Source organism: Gasterosteus aculeatus, chromosome 11, assembly GCF_964276395.1.
Source record: "Gasterosteus aculeatus chromosome 11, fGasAcu3.hap1.1, whole genome shotgun sequence".
NCBI lineage: Eukaryota > Metazoa > Chordata > Actinopteri > Perciformes > Gasterosteidae > Gasterosteus > Gasterosteus aculeatus.
The window spans coordinates 16,362,757-16,381,847 of NC_135699.1; the positions used below are offsets into that span (position 1 = coordinate 16,362,757).

The window sequence follows — 19,091 nt, forward strand, 5'->3', positions numbered from 1 at the left end:
GGAGGGATTTAGGGTTGTTTTGGTAAATACAAATCGTTCTTTCGTTTGTCATATTTAGCATTTCATTCTATAGAGATTTATTTATGTTGGAAACAGTATTATTGAAAGCAGTAAAATAATAATAAAATGACAAAAAAACATATATAGTAGGTTAAAATGTTTGTATGCATGTTACAGCCATGTACTGAATGTGACAACACAGCTCAGTTGTTCAATTGTATCAGAAAGCAGCAGCTTACATGCTCACACGTCTCTTCTAAAATGAACTTTGCCAGGTTATTAAGGTTCTAGGTTTACTTCTGTGTATGCCACTTCAATGCCACGGGGGCGGTCAGTGACATGGAGCATGCACGCTCAACGTGACCATCATTAGTAAACAGATCAAATTAATTAAAACACACAACAATAAATCAATCCCCGGCCCATTCCCTCAGCCACTCCTGACACTGTGCCCTCTGCTCCTCGCTCTCCTCCTCAATCCTCTGTTCCCGCCGTCTCGTCCTCCGCTCCTCCTCCCGTCTCGCCCGCTCTCTCCTCTCCTCTTTGATCTTCCTGCCCTCCTCCACCCTGCGCTCCAGCAGCGCCTCCACGGTGGCCGCCAGAGTCCGTAATGAGCGCTGCGGAAGCCACTTGGGATCCGCCGCCGGGAGAAAGGGGTCTCCAGCGGAGACCAGCAGGGGCTCAGGGTCCAGCGGAATGTGCAGGAGGTGTGCGTGCAGCATCATGCGGTACGGGGCGGCATCCGCTCCAGAGCTGTAGGTGAAGTCCCCCACGATGGGGTGGCCAATTGCGCTGCAGTGAACCCTTAACTGGTGTGTTCGGCCTGAACGGGAGGATAAGATTTTGTAATTAATTTGCAGCATTGCGAGTGATCTCACTCCCTTCTTTATCTTTCATCTTAATATCAAATATGAACATATGCCGTTGTCTTCATCTTTATGCCCACAAATAATATTGGCAAACACATCGCACGAAGCAGATGAGGAACGTTACCGGTGACTGGCTGCAGGAGCACCTTGGTGACAGAGTCTCCATCGTACAATCCGTACTCCAACACCGTCAGCTCCGTCTGGCAAGGCTTCGGGTTCTCACAACCTAGCGAGATCAGCGAGGAAATAAAGTCTATAGTTAAATCGTCCAAAGCATTAATCATCATTCAACTATTCATTTCCATCACTAATAAACTCCACGGGTGAATATTAGTTTTTACCTCTGTCAATGTTTTGACTTTTTGTGAACTGTGTGGGGTTTCCAGTCAAGAATAAAAAAAAAAAAAGTATAATATGTTAAAAAAAACACACACACACCTTCTGTTCCCTCAGTACACATCATGTGCGTCTTCCCCTCTGATGAGTTCTTGCCGATGGGGAAGTCCAAGGTTTGCGTCTCTTCCTCCACCCGTCCACGAACCTGGGAATCACCTGCATGTTTACTTTTAATTCCCTCGTCACGTGCAGGCTCTGTTGAGTTCACGACTGGGCCATGTTTCATACCAGGGCGAGGTAGGCTTTGGTGACGGAGCGGTCCTTGAAGCAGCGGTAAGCTCGGCCGGCGGCGGCCTTGTTGAGGGCGACGCACAGAGCCCCGCTGGTGGAGAAGTCCAACTGATGACAGAACCTTTTAGGAAGCGGGAAACAAACACAATGAGACCATCGATCTTCATCTGCGCGATGCGTGTGACCCGAGGCGCTCATTGTAAGTCGCTTCGGATAAAAGCGTCTGCTAAATGACATGTAATGTAATGTAATGAGGCGCTCGTGGGATTCACACCTGAATCCGTAGTAGGTGCTGGGGTCCGCCAGCTGAGGGAAACGGTGCAGGAGCTGCGCCTGCACGGTGTGCTTCTCGTACCACATCTTGCTGTCGATGCGGATGTCCCAGTGCTTGTCCACCACGATGTAGTCATCGCTGTGGTGCAGCACGCGCAGGCTCTCCAGGCTGGCGGTCGCTGTGGTCATCGTGTGCGGCGTTTAACTCGCACAATACATCCGGCCCTGCGGGACAAAGTTGTTGTCTTGATTTTTATACTGTATTTCATTGCAAAGAACCTTTGTCTCCAGTAGGAATATCGTTTTAAAACTGTTAAAAGCTATTGAAAGTATTTTCTGGAATGTATGCGCTTTCATACTAACACATGGTTGCATTACTATTACTGATGCTTTGGTGTTCAAGGTAAGTTCTAGTCATGCAATAATAGATCAGTCACATTATGAAATAACGTTATATGTAAGCTATGGAACTTGAACAAATGTGTTACCAGTTTAATTAACGTTAACTAGAAGGTGGATTCTGAATACAACGGTAGCGACCACTCATGAAACAAACATAACACACACACACACACAGCGTAAATGCAACACAACAACACGTTTCAAACCGAGTAACGGGATGCTGACTGGTAGAAGCCGCTCATCTTTTTGGGTTTAGAAGCTGCTAACAGCGGTTAGCTCGTGTCGGCTCTGAGACCAGCGTGCGACGAGCATCTGTCAGCGAGCGTCATCATTCTGCGACTGTCAACTCACCTTCAGTAACCAGCCCACACTTCTTCTTCTTCTTCTTCTTCGTTTGTTTATTATGAATGATAACAAACACCAGTGTGAACAGCGCCACCTACTGAGCAGGTTCTGTGTAGCATCATGCACATTTGTCTAGAACTGGGATTATTGAATATTAGCACACGACTCCCGATATGCAAATAAATGGATATAAACGACTTGCCCAATTTCATTGATAGTGTGTGCATGTCTGTGGCTGCAGATCCTCACAATATGCATTTTTAAATTATTTAGATTAGATCAGAATCTGCTCACAACTGGATTTACTTTTTTGAGATGGTGGGTTGATCAGTGTTTCAAAGGGCCAGAAATCACATTGGTTTGTGATGTATACTATAAGTATAGTACTCATATACTTATATATATACATAGACATCCTCGGGTGATGACCGGCCTGTCAACATTTTTGAGGAATCTTCTAGTTTATTACGTCACCCGAATGGCTGCTGATGTGACTGGGCCATTGACGGAGAGCCATCTATTTTGTCATCTGACAGTGATGCTCTTGCTATTGCTTTGTGTGCATGCAGGAGAAACACCTCAAAAGAGACCTCTCACTGGTTAATTGAATTGCCTTTATTAAAAGATACAGGATACTAGATGTGATACCAATATTTGACGCTGCAGCACTTGATCGTTACAGGCTGGGCGATAAACACAGACAAATGTTTCCAGCTATTTGTGCCTTTAAAAATGTCCCTGTAAATACCGTATCTGCAGTATGTGGCAACCAGTATCTTCTTTAAATCTTCTTTTAATCACATTCAATTTTACAATAAAGTCGTAAAAAAAAGGAAGAGAATCTTGCTAAACCATGCAACAACCAACACGCCAACATTTACAGTTAGTCTTAGATCACAAACATTTCGAGTTCAAAGTTCAATATTTTCAGCAACAATGACAATATCATATCCAGAGACTTAACACAATGATGATACTTCTTATCTTTTGAAGGGATTTAATTCATCCCTTGATGTACTTCTTGGTATTCTTTCAGCTTCAATCCTAAAATGTTTAATTAACGCTCAAAGCAGAATTGTATTCACGTCTTGTGTTAACAGTACATGAGAGAAGTTCAGAAGGGGCACACTTTTTATTCATTTTGAATAAATGAATCGTATCAAACTATCAATGGACATGCACGCATCTCTTTCTACAATATCCACAGTTCAGTTAGTCTTTAATTGTTTTTTCAAAACGCGCCACAAAGACTTGAGAGAAAACTGCTGCTTCCAAAGCACACAGCAAAGTTAAAATAGGTCGTACACTTCATCCCAGTTCATTAAAGATAGAAAAGACAACATTTGTTTGATAAGACCGTGATATTCCTTTACTTCCTGTAGATTTGAGGATTTGTTCAAGAATGTTATTAAAACAATATTTTTTCGGTATGTGATTCTATACTTTGAATCATAAAACCTTGGAATCGAACCACAGATGAATCAATCGATACTCTAAGACATAAGATAAAATATATACATTAACTTAAAAAAAAGTTAACCGACACCAACAGAAAGCAATAAAAAAGACGGATCTCGAAAGTAATCTTCTTTTCTTTTCCAGTTATTGTTTCAAAGTCTGACAAAACAAAAGACAACCGGACTTTGCCGCTCTTAAATTTGACATCCATTTTGGAGACAGACGGGTCTCTAGTTTCAGAACTACAGTAATAAAAGCCCATACAGCTTTGGAAGAATTGTGATGTTTTTTCCCTATGTCTTCTGAGCCGGCGTGTGTCTGGAGGACGTCATACGACAATCTCCCCAGGCTCCAATAACGCACACTACATGTAAAAGTAAATGAATTACCTCTGGGAGCGATGGGCTGTGCATGCATCATGACGCAAAATGTGGCAATCGGGAGCAATCGAAGGCGCAAACATGATCCCAGCAAGTACACAAAGGTAAACGCCGACGCCAAGCACACACCGCTGAGCGTAATCACACCGTTGTAAAAAAGTGGAGGAACGTGTTTTTACTTGCATGAATAAATGCTTTAAAACGTGTTCGGCGGAGGCGTCGGCGTGCTGCCCGGTGGATCATGTTTGTCCCCTCGAGGTTTAAAGGCCTCCGTGAGCTGCAGGTCCCACCTCATCTTTGCCTCAGGTCACCATCCATTTAGCCATTAATGGTTTAGTGTTGGAACGGGTGCTGTTGAGCACAGTATTTACATGTGTCATCTGTTTGTAATGGGCCTGTATGCACTGACTTCCTTCGCTGTGCTGCTTAAGGGAGGCAGGGGAGGGGGGGGCGATTCTTTTTCTCTAAAGGTCACTAAACCTGCACCGAACACACAATGAAGAAAACGGCCGGAGCGGCGACTGAGGGAGAAGAGGAGGAGGTCAAGACGTGGAGGCGGGGGGGGGGGGGACAGAAGAGCATCCGCATCATCTCTCCCTCCCTCTATTCACTCCAGTCCTTGTTGAGCTCGAAGTTCCACTCCCAGTCCAGGAAGGTGTTCTTGTCGTCGTCGGTGAGGCGGGACTTGACCGTGTAGCGGCCGCGTGACATCACTCCGCCGGGCACCTGGTCCGCCGGGCAGAGGAACTCGTGCTCCTCCTCCTTCGGGCAGTAGCTGCCCACCATGTGGGACACCTTGTCCACTGCGGGAAGACGGCGGAGGGGAAATGGACACGGAGGGGAGTTGGTTGGTTGTTTGTGGTTCCGCGAGGGAGTCCAATAAATGTCGAGTCAGTGGTGGTTTGTAATTGGAAAGAGGGGGGGCGCTCTGATCTCTGATGGAGGCTGAGCTCTTTAATGCTCTAATGAAGGTGGACGACCATATGTATCCATACGCATCTACATGAATAATTCAGAATTGAGCATTTGAAGGATGTCACGAGGCTCTTTTTGCATTGCAGATGGAGCATTGATTTTGTTTCCGATTACTCTGCACGAACCGTTATCATCTGCACTGATGTGTACCAGCGTCCCCTTCCTGTTATCCTTTACTGTCTATTATTTATTCATGTTTTTAGAAGAAATGCATTCCATTGCTGTTATTTAACATGGACATCTCTACTCGATTTAACACAAATAAAAGTAGTGTTTAAAACTGCTAAAAGTGGTCGTTTTAGAAGAAAACAACATGTCAACGACTGAAATGTCACTGGAGAGCTGCTCATAAACGTTCATCCTCCGTCTCATTTACCTGTTATTCCTTTTCTGGAGGTCACATGATGGTACCGCAAGCCAGCAACAATCTCTCTGTTCACCTGCAAACACACACACACATACACACACACACACACACACACACACACACACACACACACACACAGAAGAGCTCCATCGGATCTCCATATATATATAAACACAAGATATTGAAGCTGCATTAAAAGAAGGCCTCCGTCCAGCAGGTGTCCTATTATATATTATGTCCAATTATTTTACCAATGAAACTTGAGAAAGTAACGTTGCCTCTCAAGTATTAACCCTTTAACCGGCAGTAACCAATGAAGCGGCACCAGAACGCCTCATCGGTGTGATAACGGTCCAGATTGGGCGCGTGGTTCGTTGGCAACATGGCGGCTTATCACAATAACATATTGCTTTTCTTCGATGACGAGTGGAGGCGCACTGAGGGTAAAACGGGTAGTGAACCCACGGATGCAGAGCGAACCCCTCCGTCCTCACTGCATGGATCGCTCTCACCTTGAAGTGGATCTTCAGCCTGTACGTCACTCCTTCCTTCAGGGAGAGGGTCTTCTCCTTCAGCGCGCTCAGGTCCTCTGTACAAAACAACCGGTCATGGTTAGCGTGACTCATTCCACACGGCTGCTGACTCGCACATGTTTGGATTAAAAATTGGTCATATTTAGCCTTTGTGTGTCAGTCAATCAAATCATTAAAACATGCATTTAGTTCATGGGGCTTTGGAGCATTTCACTCTCATGGTGGGAGCTAAATGAGAAGAATTAAAGCCGTGAAAGTGTGACGCGTTCTTCATTTATTAAAAAAAACATAGTGGCTTCTTTGCTCAATGAAGTCTTTGTCTTTCTGACGGGTCGAACGGCTTCGTGCTGAAGGGAGGAACGTGTCCTGGGCCAGGAGCAGAACCGGATCGACACCATAATCACTTTACATCTCAATTCAAAGCCGGCCATCAAGTCCCGAGTGCCTCCTAATGGAGGGAGAGAAACGAGGGAAGGAGGAGAGGAGACGGAGGGGAGAGGGGCCGAATGAAAACCCGGCCGGAAAGAAAAGGAAGAGACGTTTGGATTCCAACCAAACCACAGGAGGACGTGTGGGTTCTCGGTTCAAGTAAGAACAGGACTCACGAGGAGGAAATCTTTAGACCACCACAAGAAATGCTAGAAACTCCCCATTAAACAAAAAGCAGAAACGTGGCCTCGCCGGCTGACATGAGGGAGATTCATCACCGCTCCGTCTCCGTCTCATTGGTGTCAGTCTCCCTTCCTCCATGAACTGTGGAATGTAAATGTCCACCTCCCCACCCGACCCCCACCCTCCCGACTCGCCTCCCCCTCTCGTCTCAGGAGACAGAAGAAAGAGATAAGATGCTGCCCCCCCCCGGGAGCATCTGACTGAGAAAATAGGTCAACTGTGTACCTGATCTCCACGCACACACACACACACACACACACACACACACACACACACACACACACACACACACACATACACACACAGTATCCAGGAATGCAGATCCACACTCAACGCAGCGCTGAATCTCACACATGCAACATTTTGCAGAGATGCAAAATAGTAGAAAACCTGCTAGTTTACTATTTAACATGCAAAAACAAATTGCAACTGTTTGATTTGTTTATTTTCAAAAATACTTTAGACCTGAATTCAGAAACATGATCCACTTAGAGGAGGCCGAGCTAAATGCTAACGCGCTCATATCGACAAAGGAGAGCGACTGCGTCGTTAAACAGCTGTAACGCTTGTCCGTAATGTTAAAATATGTAATAATTGATCGGCCGGGAACGCTTTACCGGATGTGTGGGCTTCTTTAGTCTCCTAATCACAAACTTTATTACTTAAAATGTAAAAAATCACAACGCGTCCCAAGTAGCACGACTGTGTTGAAATGAGCTCACACAGAAATACGGATTTCCAGAAGGTTTTTGAGTAAAATGTTACATTTCCTTTGTTCCATGGTGTATGTATGTACATTTATATTTAATGTTTATTCAAGCCGAACTAGGTCACAGTAATGTGACTGTGTTATTGCATGGTGCCCCCCGACTCCCCCCACCGGGCAATAAATCCTCAATATCTGGCGGTCGTATTGCCTTTTCCACGGAGACGCATTACAAGTTGTTTTTGTGCTGCCTGAAAAACTATAAACGCTTTCAGATTCAAATGCTTCGGTGTTCGGGCGATTGATCTGAGCTCAAGCAACGACTGAAATGACAATTTCTAAAAGGAAAGTAATAGTCTGCTGGCAGTGGTGATAAAAAGAAAGACATTATATAAAAGAGAGAAAGTGGTGAGTGCGGGAAGAGTCTCAGCATGATGGAGAAAAGGAGAAATAATAAGTCATATTTAACCAGAAGTACACTGAAAACCACGCAATTAGCTACCTGAGGTCATGGATTACTGCTTTACTGGAACATACAGTAATTAAGTAAAACAAGCCGCACAAGCTTCAGTGGAACTTAAAGGTCTCTGATGGGACGACCAGTGAGAGCGAGTCTCTCTTTTCCTCTTCTGAGTGTGGAGCAATCACCTGTCCTGTGTGTCCCCCCCACCCCCCCTTCATTTACCACCCCTCCTTCTCTCTCACACACACACACACACACACACACACACACACAGACACGCAGTAAACGCTGGTCATCACTTGGGGCCCCGTGCTGCATTGGAATCCGCCCTCAGCGTATAATGAGGCCTCTAATGCATTCAGCCACCGATGGAAAGTTTATTTAAATGCGTCCCGTTGCAACGCGACACACCAGCAGGGTTTATTATTACGATTCTTACCCAACGCGAATAGCATTCATCAATTCCTGCTTTTTTTTTAAGCTCCAGAGCACAAACATATATCCAAATTAAACCTGATAAATGTTTTTCCTCCTAGTAGCATCGTGCTCTTTAGACACAATCATCCTTCTTGAAAAGCCTACAACTGTCAAAGAGGATTTCCTGCATCTACTGACAGATCAGCTGTTTAGTACTTTAATTTACTTAATGGAACAAGAAGGTTTTGGAAAGTATTTATTTGTTCATTCTGCAAATATGAACGCAGCCAGCATCAAGCTGATGACATCACTGCTTCTCTGATCAGGGTTTCTGGTGTTGAGTCGGCTGAACTTCTCGTCTAAAAAATGATATTGGCCAAGTCCGAGGCGAGGCCCCTCCATGGATCCCCCCCGCCCCACCGCCCTTCCACGCCGTCCATCATCTGTGAGTGCGATGGGATGTGAACGCGTCTCTCTCTCTCTCTCTCCGTTCGGTGCAGATCTCCCGTGGAACGTGCACGCCACACGCTGCTGCGGCCCTGTTCGAATCACAGGGAACTGCCCCGGCATGAAGTCCTATTGCCTAGCAACCAGGTGACCTTTCCCATTGGCCGTCTGCGATTGTGTCTTTGTGTGTGTTATCGTGTACGTGGGAGAGGGAAGCCTCAGACAAGGGAAAGAATTTAGCAAAGCACACACACACACACACACACACACACTGACGCACAGTCACAGCAACCGTTGTGCTATTGACACGCCCTGACACACAAGTCAATGATAGGTGAAGCCTCGTACACACACACACACACACACACACACACACAAAGATACTATGAACGTGGCTTTCGTTGCACCCGGGGGAAGACGTCAATACGGCGCACTGAGCAAACACTGTCTCTCATCTCGGGAGCACAGACACACCCACTGCAGTGTTTCTGCACATGAGGGGGGGTGCCTTGCTCCGGGGCACGGCGGAGGCATCGGGGGGGGGGGGGGGGGGCAGAGCGAAAAGAGGGGGCGCAAGGGGAAGGTTGCGTACCTGTCAGGTCCATGGAGATCGGCTCGGGGGCCTCGTCACACAGGAGGGTCAGTCTGGTCACCTGCACGCGGGCCACAGCCGGGTCCGCTGGGGAGAGACGCACTTCCGTCACACCACCGCTCGCTTGCGTATGTTAAAGGGGTAAGTTGCATACTTTATTCGCTTTGTTGAAAAAAGGTATGACAAGATTGTCGATGGAGAAGAAAGTAATCGCCTGGTGGTGCATCGTGTGCTTCACCCTAAAGGCAACAAACCGTCCACGCGCACACGTTTCCTCCTCCTCATTACAGCCGTTCTCCTCAGAAGTTGATGACTGCGAGCAACTCTGCACCAAGTCGTTAAACCGAGGGATTGGCTGCAGCGTCATTAAGTGCTGTGAATCACCACCACCTCCGGTAAACAATAGAGACACACACACACACACACACACACACACACACACACACACACACCTGCTGGCATTGTTTCCGTCCCCAGCAGCGCTCGCTTGTACTTGACCAGACTCTGGTCGTCTTTGTCCAGTTGCCGAATCTCCTCCAGGCTCTTCTGGAGCGGAGCGACGTAGTTCAGGTGTCTCTCATCCTCTTCGTCCTCAATGCGCTGGTCCTTCTTGTCAGCCAGGAGACCTTCCAGAGAGGAGAGAGAGGAGCGGTGATGCAGACGCCCCCACTGGCTCCTCAACTGCTTCAACAACCAACACAATGTATGACACAAGTGCCGTTGTTTTTATACCATCTACAGTTTTTCAGATGAATTAAGCTAATTAACTAAGCCTTTAGGCTTCTGTTGCCTTTTAACTGTATTTACTTGACGTCATGTTTGGGGGATTTTTATTCTGTAACTCACTGCGACCTTTGACTTGATAATATCTTGACATATTCTTTATGTCAAGATATTATCCAGATTTAAACCGGAATGATGGTGTAGAAGAAGAAGAGTCCGCCTGAGAGGCCTGTCAATCACAATGTATATACATAAGAGGATTATTTTTAGCAAATTATTTCTGTTTGTTAATGGTGATTCTTTTTACTATTTGGGCTCAATAACAAGCGTCTCCAACAAGGTTTGACGACCAAACTTTATTCTCCGATCAGAAAATTAAATCCACACCACAAAAACCGAACAATGCCTCTCAACATATCACTGAAGACTAAACGGAGGAAGCTGTTACAGGTTAAGTGACAGGATTAAGATGTTAAATTAATCGCGTAGTTTTGCTCCAACTGAAATATTCAAAGTCTGTTATTTCCCTGTCTGTATTCCAGAGAATATTACGAGAGGCCGATGAGTGTCTGCACATGTATTAAAATCCCAAAGACAAAGAAAAACAAAGGCCGACTTCTCTGATAATCCTGCAGAAAGTGCAAAGAAGAACAGAGTTAAATAACAGGAGCAGCGGAGCTCATTTGAGGCAATATTTCTGTTCTTTTTCAGTGCCTGAAAACCCAACCGACAGGCGAGATTGCTTTACTGCCTTTGATAAGATGCATCTCGCTGCAGGCCGGCTCCAGCCATCCGGGGTCGGGTTTCATCAGGGGCTTCTGATTTAATAAAGAATTTTACAGACGTACGATAATGTGTTCTGCGAGCTGAAATTTCATTTGGGCATCTCCATCTCATCCGCACCTCCAGAGAGGGAATACTCGCCACTAGAGATTAGACGCCATAAAACCGCTGTTCACAGCAGCCACCAAAAACCACAGCCGTTCATCTGGACGGCTCGAGGAAAACATGTTCCACAATCCTTATTTTCACTGAATAGCGAAGATTCGTAGTACCTGCATCACCCCAAAGGGCGTTGATAAAGAAAGACAACGGCAGGCTGTTATTGAGGGAGATGTCCTCCTCAACTCACACAACAGTCACACAACTACCATGCAAGCGCGGCAATTTGCTTTTTCTAGTTTCTTTATGCTTAAAAACGCCGTGGTCCCAAAAGTGAAGGGCGGAGGTGAGACGCCAATGGAGACTAAACCAGATAAATGACCTATTTAACGGCCTCAGTCACACACATAAATCATCTATAAAACTTGACACGGTGTCCAACAGAAAAGCGCAAAAGAACCTCTAGACTCCGATTCTCTGGACGTGTTTTTACTGCTGCAACAGCCTCGTGGAGTCGCCTGGTTACACTGATCATAATGAGACGGATCAGTGCATCGGCTCACAGCTGTGTGCAGAGGTAATTGGGTGTACACACACACACACACACACACACACGCACACACCACCCGCCAATCCTGTAAACATTAGTGGAATCAAACACGTTCAACGGCAACGCAATGACCCGATAATAAGTGTCACACTCACGCACGCACACACACACACGCACACACACACACACACACACGCACACACACTGCGTGTTTGTAGCAGCACCCAGTCAGGGACAAACCCGGCTGCCTTCAGCCCGTCGCCATGGCAACGCTTTTAACTCCCCTCGCAGTGACATCACCTTCGCTGTGGATGTGTTTGATACGACCGGGCGTCTGAGGGGGAGGATTAATATTCACTTGTTTTAATACACACTGCATCTCCGTCAATCAATATTTAACGGGATTATTTATTTTGTATTTGACACAATCCCACAATATATAGTATAGTTCTCTTATCGCTGTTAATGCAGAGTTTTGTTTAACGTTTACATTTTACAGTGCGGTGAACTGACCAAAAGTCTTCTTTAAAATTCTTGATTCTGATATCAAATACGTATACCTGAAATCGCATAAATTTACCAAATGTGCATTATTTGTATTATTAAACTTAAACACATTTAACGGTGTTTGATCCCGTTCAGTTCGGGTGCTGAAAACACGAGGAGTCATTCAAGGATCCACACATACGCACACATGTTGAACTGTGTCAGGTCTGGACGGTATACGACTCCATTAATGATTCGGCCGGCTGTATTTACATATCAAACTCTGCAGTAAAATGTGTCTCCGAGCCGCTGCTTCTTCTCCCACATCAGACAGCTCCTCTTTGATCTGCAGCCTGCTCACCTGTCACACAAACCCTCAACTAACCATTATTCTGAAAGGCAGCGCTTGCTCTAAAATACGTAGTGTGCGGTGGGAGAAATGTACACACTCTGCACGTATATATATATATATATATATATATATATATATATATATATATATATATATATATATATTTATAGTCTTTTTATCGGCTTCATCGGAGGAGCTGGAGAAGAACAGGAGGGGGAGACGAGAGGAGTAATCACAGACCCCACTGCTCCTCTCAGGGCGAGACGGTGGGTCAGGGTTCGGCATTGACCTCTCGGGTATTTGGGGTCGGGATCGGGGCACTCGATGACAACGCCAGCAGCCTGCTGTGCGTGCGTTTGTGTGTGTGGCCTTCCTTCTGCTTCAGGAATCCGTCTGTGATGTGATGTCAACCGGTGGATTTTCTATGATAGCCATAAAACTGCCTCATTACCCCGGCAGCTCCTGAGACCCTCCTCCGCATCCTAACGCACAGCCTGCTGTCGGAAACGGGCCACTAGGTGTAAATCAGCACTCGAGTTCTTACGGAACAGATTCAAATAAAGCAAGACGAGGACTTAATAAAGATTCTGTGACACGGCATCTGAAGAGCGATGTCGCGAGGAAGCCATCCATTATCTCTCTGGGCCACAACCTGATAGTCAGATAACTGGATGCGTGTTTCTTTTTACTTCATTATTATTATATTTCACACTGAGAGGATCCACGGCCAGCGGCTTCAACCATAAGACACAGAATCAGTGCTCATCTGCTGATATTTACAGCTAAACCAACATGTTTAGTGCAAAACCAACACAGCAATCTGTCTTGGCAGGAAGGAGCTGCTTCAGGGGGGAGAAGGATTAGAAAGCGCACACACACACACACACACACACACACACACACACACACGCACGCACGCACACACACGCAATCATGTTCTTCTGTTGGTTCATTGTTGACATGACACTTTCCCAAATTCCCAGTGTGTCTAAGTGGCCTGTAGCTGTATTCCAGTCAGCCTCGATGCTAAGCTAAGCTAACAGGCTGCTGGCGGTAGCGTCATATTTAACAAAGAGATATTGGTATCGATCTTCTCGTCACATGGATTTTTTTTTAAGTGTGTTCATTTCTGGTCTTCATACAGGCGACGGAACTACGTGATTCAACGCGTAATCTGGATCAACAAACGCACAAGAATGACTTTATTTTAATTACAGCGCTGCTTCCTCCTTCCTTAACCCAGATAACTGTCAGTAAAGCACTGTGTGTGTGTGTGTGTGTGTGTGTGTGTGTGTGTGTGTCCTAAGCGTTGCTGTTTTCTTACAGTCCTACGAGGCCCGCTGTCACTGCTCTGCTCAAATACTATGACGAGACCCCCGAGACCCCGAAACACAGATATACAAAAAGTAATAAACAACACACACACACACGGCAGAAGATAAACAGGAACCTCTCAGGTCTCTGCAAAGCTGATAGCGGCTTTTACAATGAAGGAAGATCGATCGGCGCAACGGCGTTACAGGAGGCCGCGAGCGCCGTCGGCCTCCGTCTCCGCTGACAGCGCGGCCGCGCCTTTCCCGCCACGGCGCGGCGGGAATCAATATGTCCGCCTCGTAGCACTTCGTCACGTTCGCCTTCCGCCCGCCGTGCCCGTTGAGCTGCCGGCGTCGGTCGAGCTTTTGAGGCGTGAGCGAAGATGAAGAGACGAGGCCACGCCCACTGAGGTGTGTCCAAAAGCCCGACGGCTACAGCACGGTTTGATCAATCGGCTTTATTTAACGGGCCGCAAATGAGACAAGAACCGCCCCCTGCTGGGTATACTGACCAGCAGGGGGCGCTGCATGTGGAGAAGTCAGACTATAGAAATCTAGAAAGAAAATGACTAGATTTATTCCCTCATGACATGAGTTTATGTTCCTAATCGATCAATTTCACAACATAAAGGTGGAGTGCGCTTTGGGGCGGGGCTACATTGTGATTGACAGGCCTCTCAGGCGGGCTCTTCTTCTTCTACACCATTGTTCCGGTTTAAATCTGGATAATATCTTGACATAAAGAATATGTCAAGATATTATCAAGTCAAAGGTCGCCGTGAGTTGCAGAATAAAACATGACGTCAAGACTTCAGCATGTAGACAGGAAACTAAACGAATCATCCGCCCTTTAATAGACACACACACACACACACACACACACACACACACACACACAGAGTAGTGTGTCCTCAGCTGCTCCGCAGAGACAGCAGGTTGTCTAATTGACCGACTTGATTGGTCTCGTATGCGTCAGCTCACCCGAAAAACCTCATTTATCACCGCTGGCACTGAGAGGAAAGGATGACGTGAGGAGTAGATAAGAGTCCCTTAAACACGTCTGACAAGCTGAAGGTGTGTGGGAACCACATGATGCGTGGAAGGAAGGAGGCAGGAGGAGGATTAGGGAGCGAGGAGATGAGGTTAGAGGAAGGAAGAAAAAAAAAGAGAATAGGAAGAGAAGGAAGGAGGACAAAGGAAGACGAAGAGAGTTTTAAAAAAAGAGCGAGGGAGGATTAGCGAGATAAAGAAGAGGGAAAAGGAGAGAGACGGGTTTCAATTAGCCCGTTAGAACACCTGCTGTTGTGATTGACAGCTCTCTCCGCCTCTCCGCCTCTCTCTCTCTCTCTCTCTCCTGCTTTTCCTCCTCCAAAAAAAACTCTTTATCTCGATGTCTCTCGCCCTCCTCTCAGTCGCTTTTGTCCCTACTTGCCGTTTATCTTCCACTCAGTCACCTCCCACGCTCCCCCATCACATTCTCCTCCTCCTCGTTTTTCAAAACTCAATCTGAGCCAGCGAGTGTTTTTGACGGGATTCGATGTGTCGCAGTCACAGAAAGTTCACAGGAATCCAACGAGATCTCCGGTTGGACGCCGACTGGAGCAGAGCGATCGATTCAAAGAGCTCTTTGAAATTCAAAGACTTGATGGAGCAGATGACTCAGATCTTAAATCTCACTTCACGTCTTCCTCCTGAAGATGATCTCGGATTCCTTCACTCACTTTCTGTTTGCATCCTGCTTTGTCCTTTTCCCCCTCATCTCACAGAACACACACACACACACACACACACAAACATCACTGTGTGAGGGGAAACCCCAGAACCACACAACCCTACTGCAGTGTAATCAACACACACACACACACACACACACACACACACACACACACACACACACACACACGCTGTAAACTGTTTTCATAGATACATAAAAAAAAAGACATTTTGATAAAAGCATCAGCACACTCTCACACACACACACACACACACTCACAACTGCTCCCTCTGCCAACATTTCTCTTGAACACACCCGTTTGCCGGCCGAACCCATGCACACATGCACACACACACACACACACACACACACACACAGATAGTGTTGCATGTGATCGATACCTATTGATCTGCCACCTTTGGCTTTTCTTGGCAGCGCGTCACGCTGGACATAAAAATGTCCACACCCGCCTCCATAGAAACGTATAGCAGACACACACACACACACACACACACAGAAAGCACATACACAGAATAACACCTCTTAAAACATCTGCACGATTGTAATCTCATTTCTACATTACAGATACAATACAAACAGATAATTCAAGCACCAGGTAAAAACTTCTATATGTTATTCTAAGGGACTGGAGCACACACACACACACGCACACACACGCACACACCTTACCTCTGTAGCACATGGTTAGCCACAGCAGCTCCAGCACCTGACCCCCAAACTCACACACGTCCAATCCCAGCATGGTGCCTCTCTGCGGGGCTGAAAAACCAGGAACACTGGGGAGGACACCTCCACAGGTAGCAACAAAGTGGCAGAGCAGCAGGAGGAGACCATCCAAGTCTGGATTTCTGGCGGAAGTAGAAAGGGGTGGGGGCGGGTGGGGTTGACGGGTTCAGATGAGCATCTCCTCCCCAGAGGAAATTTAGCGAGAAAAAAAAAGAAAAAACTGTATTTGGGAGGGTAAGAGAAAAAGGCGTGAGAGAGAGAGACGGAGGCGAGGAAGGTATCCTTGGGTGTGGATGTGATGGGGATGTGTGTGAGCGAGAGAGAGAGAGAGAGAGAGAGAGAGAGAGAGGGAGGGAGGGATGGAGAGGGTGAGAGACAGAGAGAGGGAGATGGAGGCGGGGGGGGGGGGGAAGCAGCCGGCTTTCTACACTTCCTCTTCTTCTCTTTTGTAAACCAGAGGTCTAAAAGAGGGCGAGAGCGCTCAGTGTTGCTGCTGTGTAGCAGAGAGGATGCTGGGAGATAACGCTGGTTTAGCCGGCAGAGCCGTCTGCAGCAGCACGTGTGCGTGTGCGTGTGTGTGTGTGCGCTGTCTATTGATTTGCAGTCGGGCAACGAACCCCTCCCCTCTTGCTCCCCCTCCTCCCTCCTCCCAGAGACTGCAATGAGCTCATCCTTTACACCCCCCTCCCTCCCTCCCTCCCTCCCATCTCTCTATCTCCCTCATTCACTCTTCCTCACCTCCTCCCGCCTCAATTCTTTCACGCTTTTTTCACTTATACAAATCCTCATGTGGTGTCTGTGTCACGCCCCCCCCCCCCCCCCTTCATCTTCCACTTCCCCTTCATCTTCCTCTCTTCCAGTGACCACACCCTGTCAGCAGCGTGCTCCCATCAGGGCTCCCACTCGTCTTTTTCTGCTCCATCGTTTATTCTTTCTCTGATTTTGAGCTGGTTCTCCCACTTGACAATCAGACACACTCCCTCTCGCACGGGCACACACACACACACACACACACACACACACACACACACACACATACACACACACACACACACACGCACGCACACACACCTTGTTGGTCTGTCATTCCGAGGCAGCTGTCATGTGAGACGCCAGAGCATGAAGATATTCTCCACCAATAAATACACATTTACACCCAATTAGCACAGAACCAGAAGGCAGATTCTAGACAAGTTGCATTTGTTTCGTCATATTTAAATGAGTGTTGAAGCTCAGGAAACAGACTTGGGGGGGGGGGGGGGGGGGGGGGGTCTCAGTGAGGTCACACAAAGGAGGACCATACATGTGGGTCAATGTAGGTCTCTCGTTTAATAATACATATCAGACCTGTTCATGGCGGATCGTATTATAAATGTTTTACGTTTTGTTCCATCTCATTGGGAAACAAAAAGAGGAATGATAATGATTATTGAAGCGTAAGTCCAGGATCGGTTTATTATTTTAAGAGGAGATTAGAATATAACATTGAGAGCATTTCATTAGTTCCCACATCTCTGATGGTCTGAATGATAGAAACTACTCATTGGACAGCAAACATGTGGTAATCTCTGAGTTGAAGTCAGAGGTTTTTAACTAGAACCATCAGCTGGTAAGGAACCTTTATTGGGTTCTCGGTGTCTCTGAAAAGGTGCTCTTGTCAATATAAGAAGAACCTTAAATAGTTCTAGTGAGAACCTTAATTCTGGATGACGGGGACACTCCTGTCTGTGTCTCTGCCGTCTGTCCACAGCGAGCCCACTGTGCTCACGTTGCTTTATGGAAATATAAACCCCCTCCGGAGCGAGTGGCATCTATAAAAGAAGCGCTCGAACAAGGACGGCGTCGTAAAGAGCGTCTCAGGGCGAGGAGGGTTCGCTCACGCAGACGCAACCGATAAAACACGCTGAGAGTTCTCTTCAGAACACCGAGCTCAAAATCCAGCGCGGAAAACACACATTTGTAATATTTGTCAAAATGTTGGACCCTGAATATAAATGGTGGGCAGAATGAACTTTCTGTAAATTCCAATCTGTATCTATATTATAAGGACCCACATATATTTCTTATTTATTAAACTATTTTGAGCAGTTGTAGTTTTAGGGCAAATTATTATTTGTTTAAAGTTCTGTCGATATGCAACGGTACAAATATATATATTTTTATATATATATATAAATATATAAATAAATAAATATATATACAAATATATATATTTTTATATATATATATATATTTATTTATATATATATTTATATATTTAGATATATATATATATATATTTATATATTTATATATATATATAAAAATATATATATTTGTACCGTCATTATATATATATATATATATATATATATATATATATATATTATATATATATACACTGTAATATGGATTCAGTAAAAAGCCTCAAATTGAATTCAGGCGCTGATAGCCCACGGATTTAAAAGTGTAATCTCCAATGACTCGGCGAGTTATTCAACGGGGCGGCGAGCTCTGGTAATCGCTTCCCGTCTCTCACACGGCGACGAGTGAAGCTCCGGCGCGCGTTTATCTCTGCCCAGCGCGGAGAAAACGCCGCCGCGCGTTGGGAGGCCCGCTCAACCACGACCGCCTGATTCCGCTCAGACTGAACGACCCCCGCCGCTGATCCTCTGAGGGAAGGAATAACATTACGGCGAGGTAAAAGGTAGTCGCCAGGCAACGCTGAGCGAGTAAACACAAAAGGTGTCGTGTCAAGGAACGATGGGATGAGTGTTGCACGGAGGTGATGGAGTTTGTCGGGAGCTGGAGGAACGAGT

At 46.2% G+C, this 19,091-nt stretch overlaps 2 protein-coding genes and 1 long non-coding RNA gene across 4 annotated transcripts; 1 reads left to right on the forward strand and 2 right to left on the reverse strand.

Annotated features, from left to right (window-relative positions):
• Positions 1–51: 51 nt before the first annotated feature.
• rpusd1 (RNA pseudouridine synthase domain containing 1) lies at positions 52–2,540 on the reverse strand. Of its 2 annotated transcripts, none has more exons than XM_040191879.2 (6): positions 2,397–2,540; positions 1,771–1,994; positions 1,494–1,617; positions 1,308–1,410; positions 994–1,095; positions 52–823 (listed from the first exon to the last, which is right to left on the reverse strand). In XM_040191879.2, exons 2-6 carry the CDS (start codon positions 1,956–1,958, stop codon positions 411–413), a joined length of 930 nt encoding a protein of 309 aa, XP_040047813.2. In that variant the 5' UTR covers positions 1,959–1,994; positions 2,397–2,540; the 3' UTR covers positions 52–410. The 2 variants fall into 2 exon arrangements, with proteins under 2 accessions (XP_040047813.2, XP_040047812.2); XM_040191878.2 differs by having other exon boundaries at positions 2,378–2,515.
• Positions 2,541–3,109: 569 nt separating this feature from the next.
• Positions 3,110–16,857, reverse strand: LOC120828348 (rho GDP-dissociation inhibitor 1). The gene is made up of 6 exons (XM_040191882.2): positions 16,237–16,857; positions 9,979–10,152; positions 9,527–9,613; positions 6,209–6,285; positions 5,706–5,769; positions 3,110–5,157 (listed from the first exon to the last, which is right to left on the reverse strand). The coding sequence occupies exons 1-6, from the start codon at positions 16,307–16,309 to the stop codon at positions 4,958–4,960; spliced, it is 675 nt and encodes a 224-aa protein (XP_040047816.2). The 5' UTR covers positions 16,310–16,857; the 3' UTR covers positions 3,110–4,957.
• LOC120828349 (uncharacterized) lies at positions 10,049–11,096 on the forward strand. Its single transcript, XR_005713502.2, has 2 exons — positions 10,049–10,229; positions 10,961–11,096. It is a non-coding gene; the product is annotated as an uncharacterized LOC120828349 (long non-coding RNA).
• Positions 16,858–19,091: the final 2,234 nt, after the last annotated feature.

Coding starts and splice junctions, on each gene's coding strand:
- rpusd1 (XM_040191879.2), bottom strand. CDS start 1,958: ATGACCACAGCGACCGCCAGCCTGGAGAGCCTGCGCGTGCTGCACCAC. Junction 1,411..1,493: donor CCAAAGCCTACCTCGCCCTG/GTATGAAACATG, acceptor GGTGATTCCCAG/GTTCGTGGACGGGTGGAGGA. Junction 1,096..1,307: donor GTGTACTGAGGGAACAGAAG/GTGTGTGTGTGT, acceptor TGATCTCGCTAG/GTTGTGAGAACCCGAAGCCT.
- LOC120828348 (XM_040191882.2), bottom strand. CDS start 16,309: ATGCTGGGATTGGACGTGTGTGAGTTTGGGGGTCAGGTGCTGGAGCTG. Junction 5,770..6,208: donor GGCTGAAGATCCACTTCAAG/GTGAGAGCGATC, acceptor GTGTGTTTGCAG/GTGAACAGAGAGATTGTTGC. Junction 5,158..5,705: donor CTCCAGAAAAGGAATAACAG/GTAAATGAGACG, acceptor GTCTTCCCGCAG/TGGACAAGGTGTCCCACATG.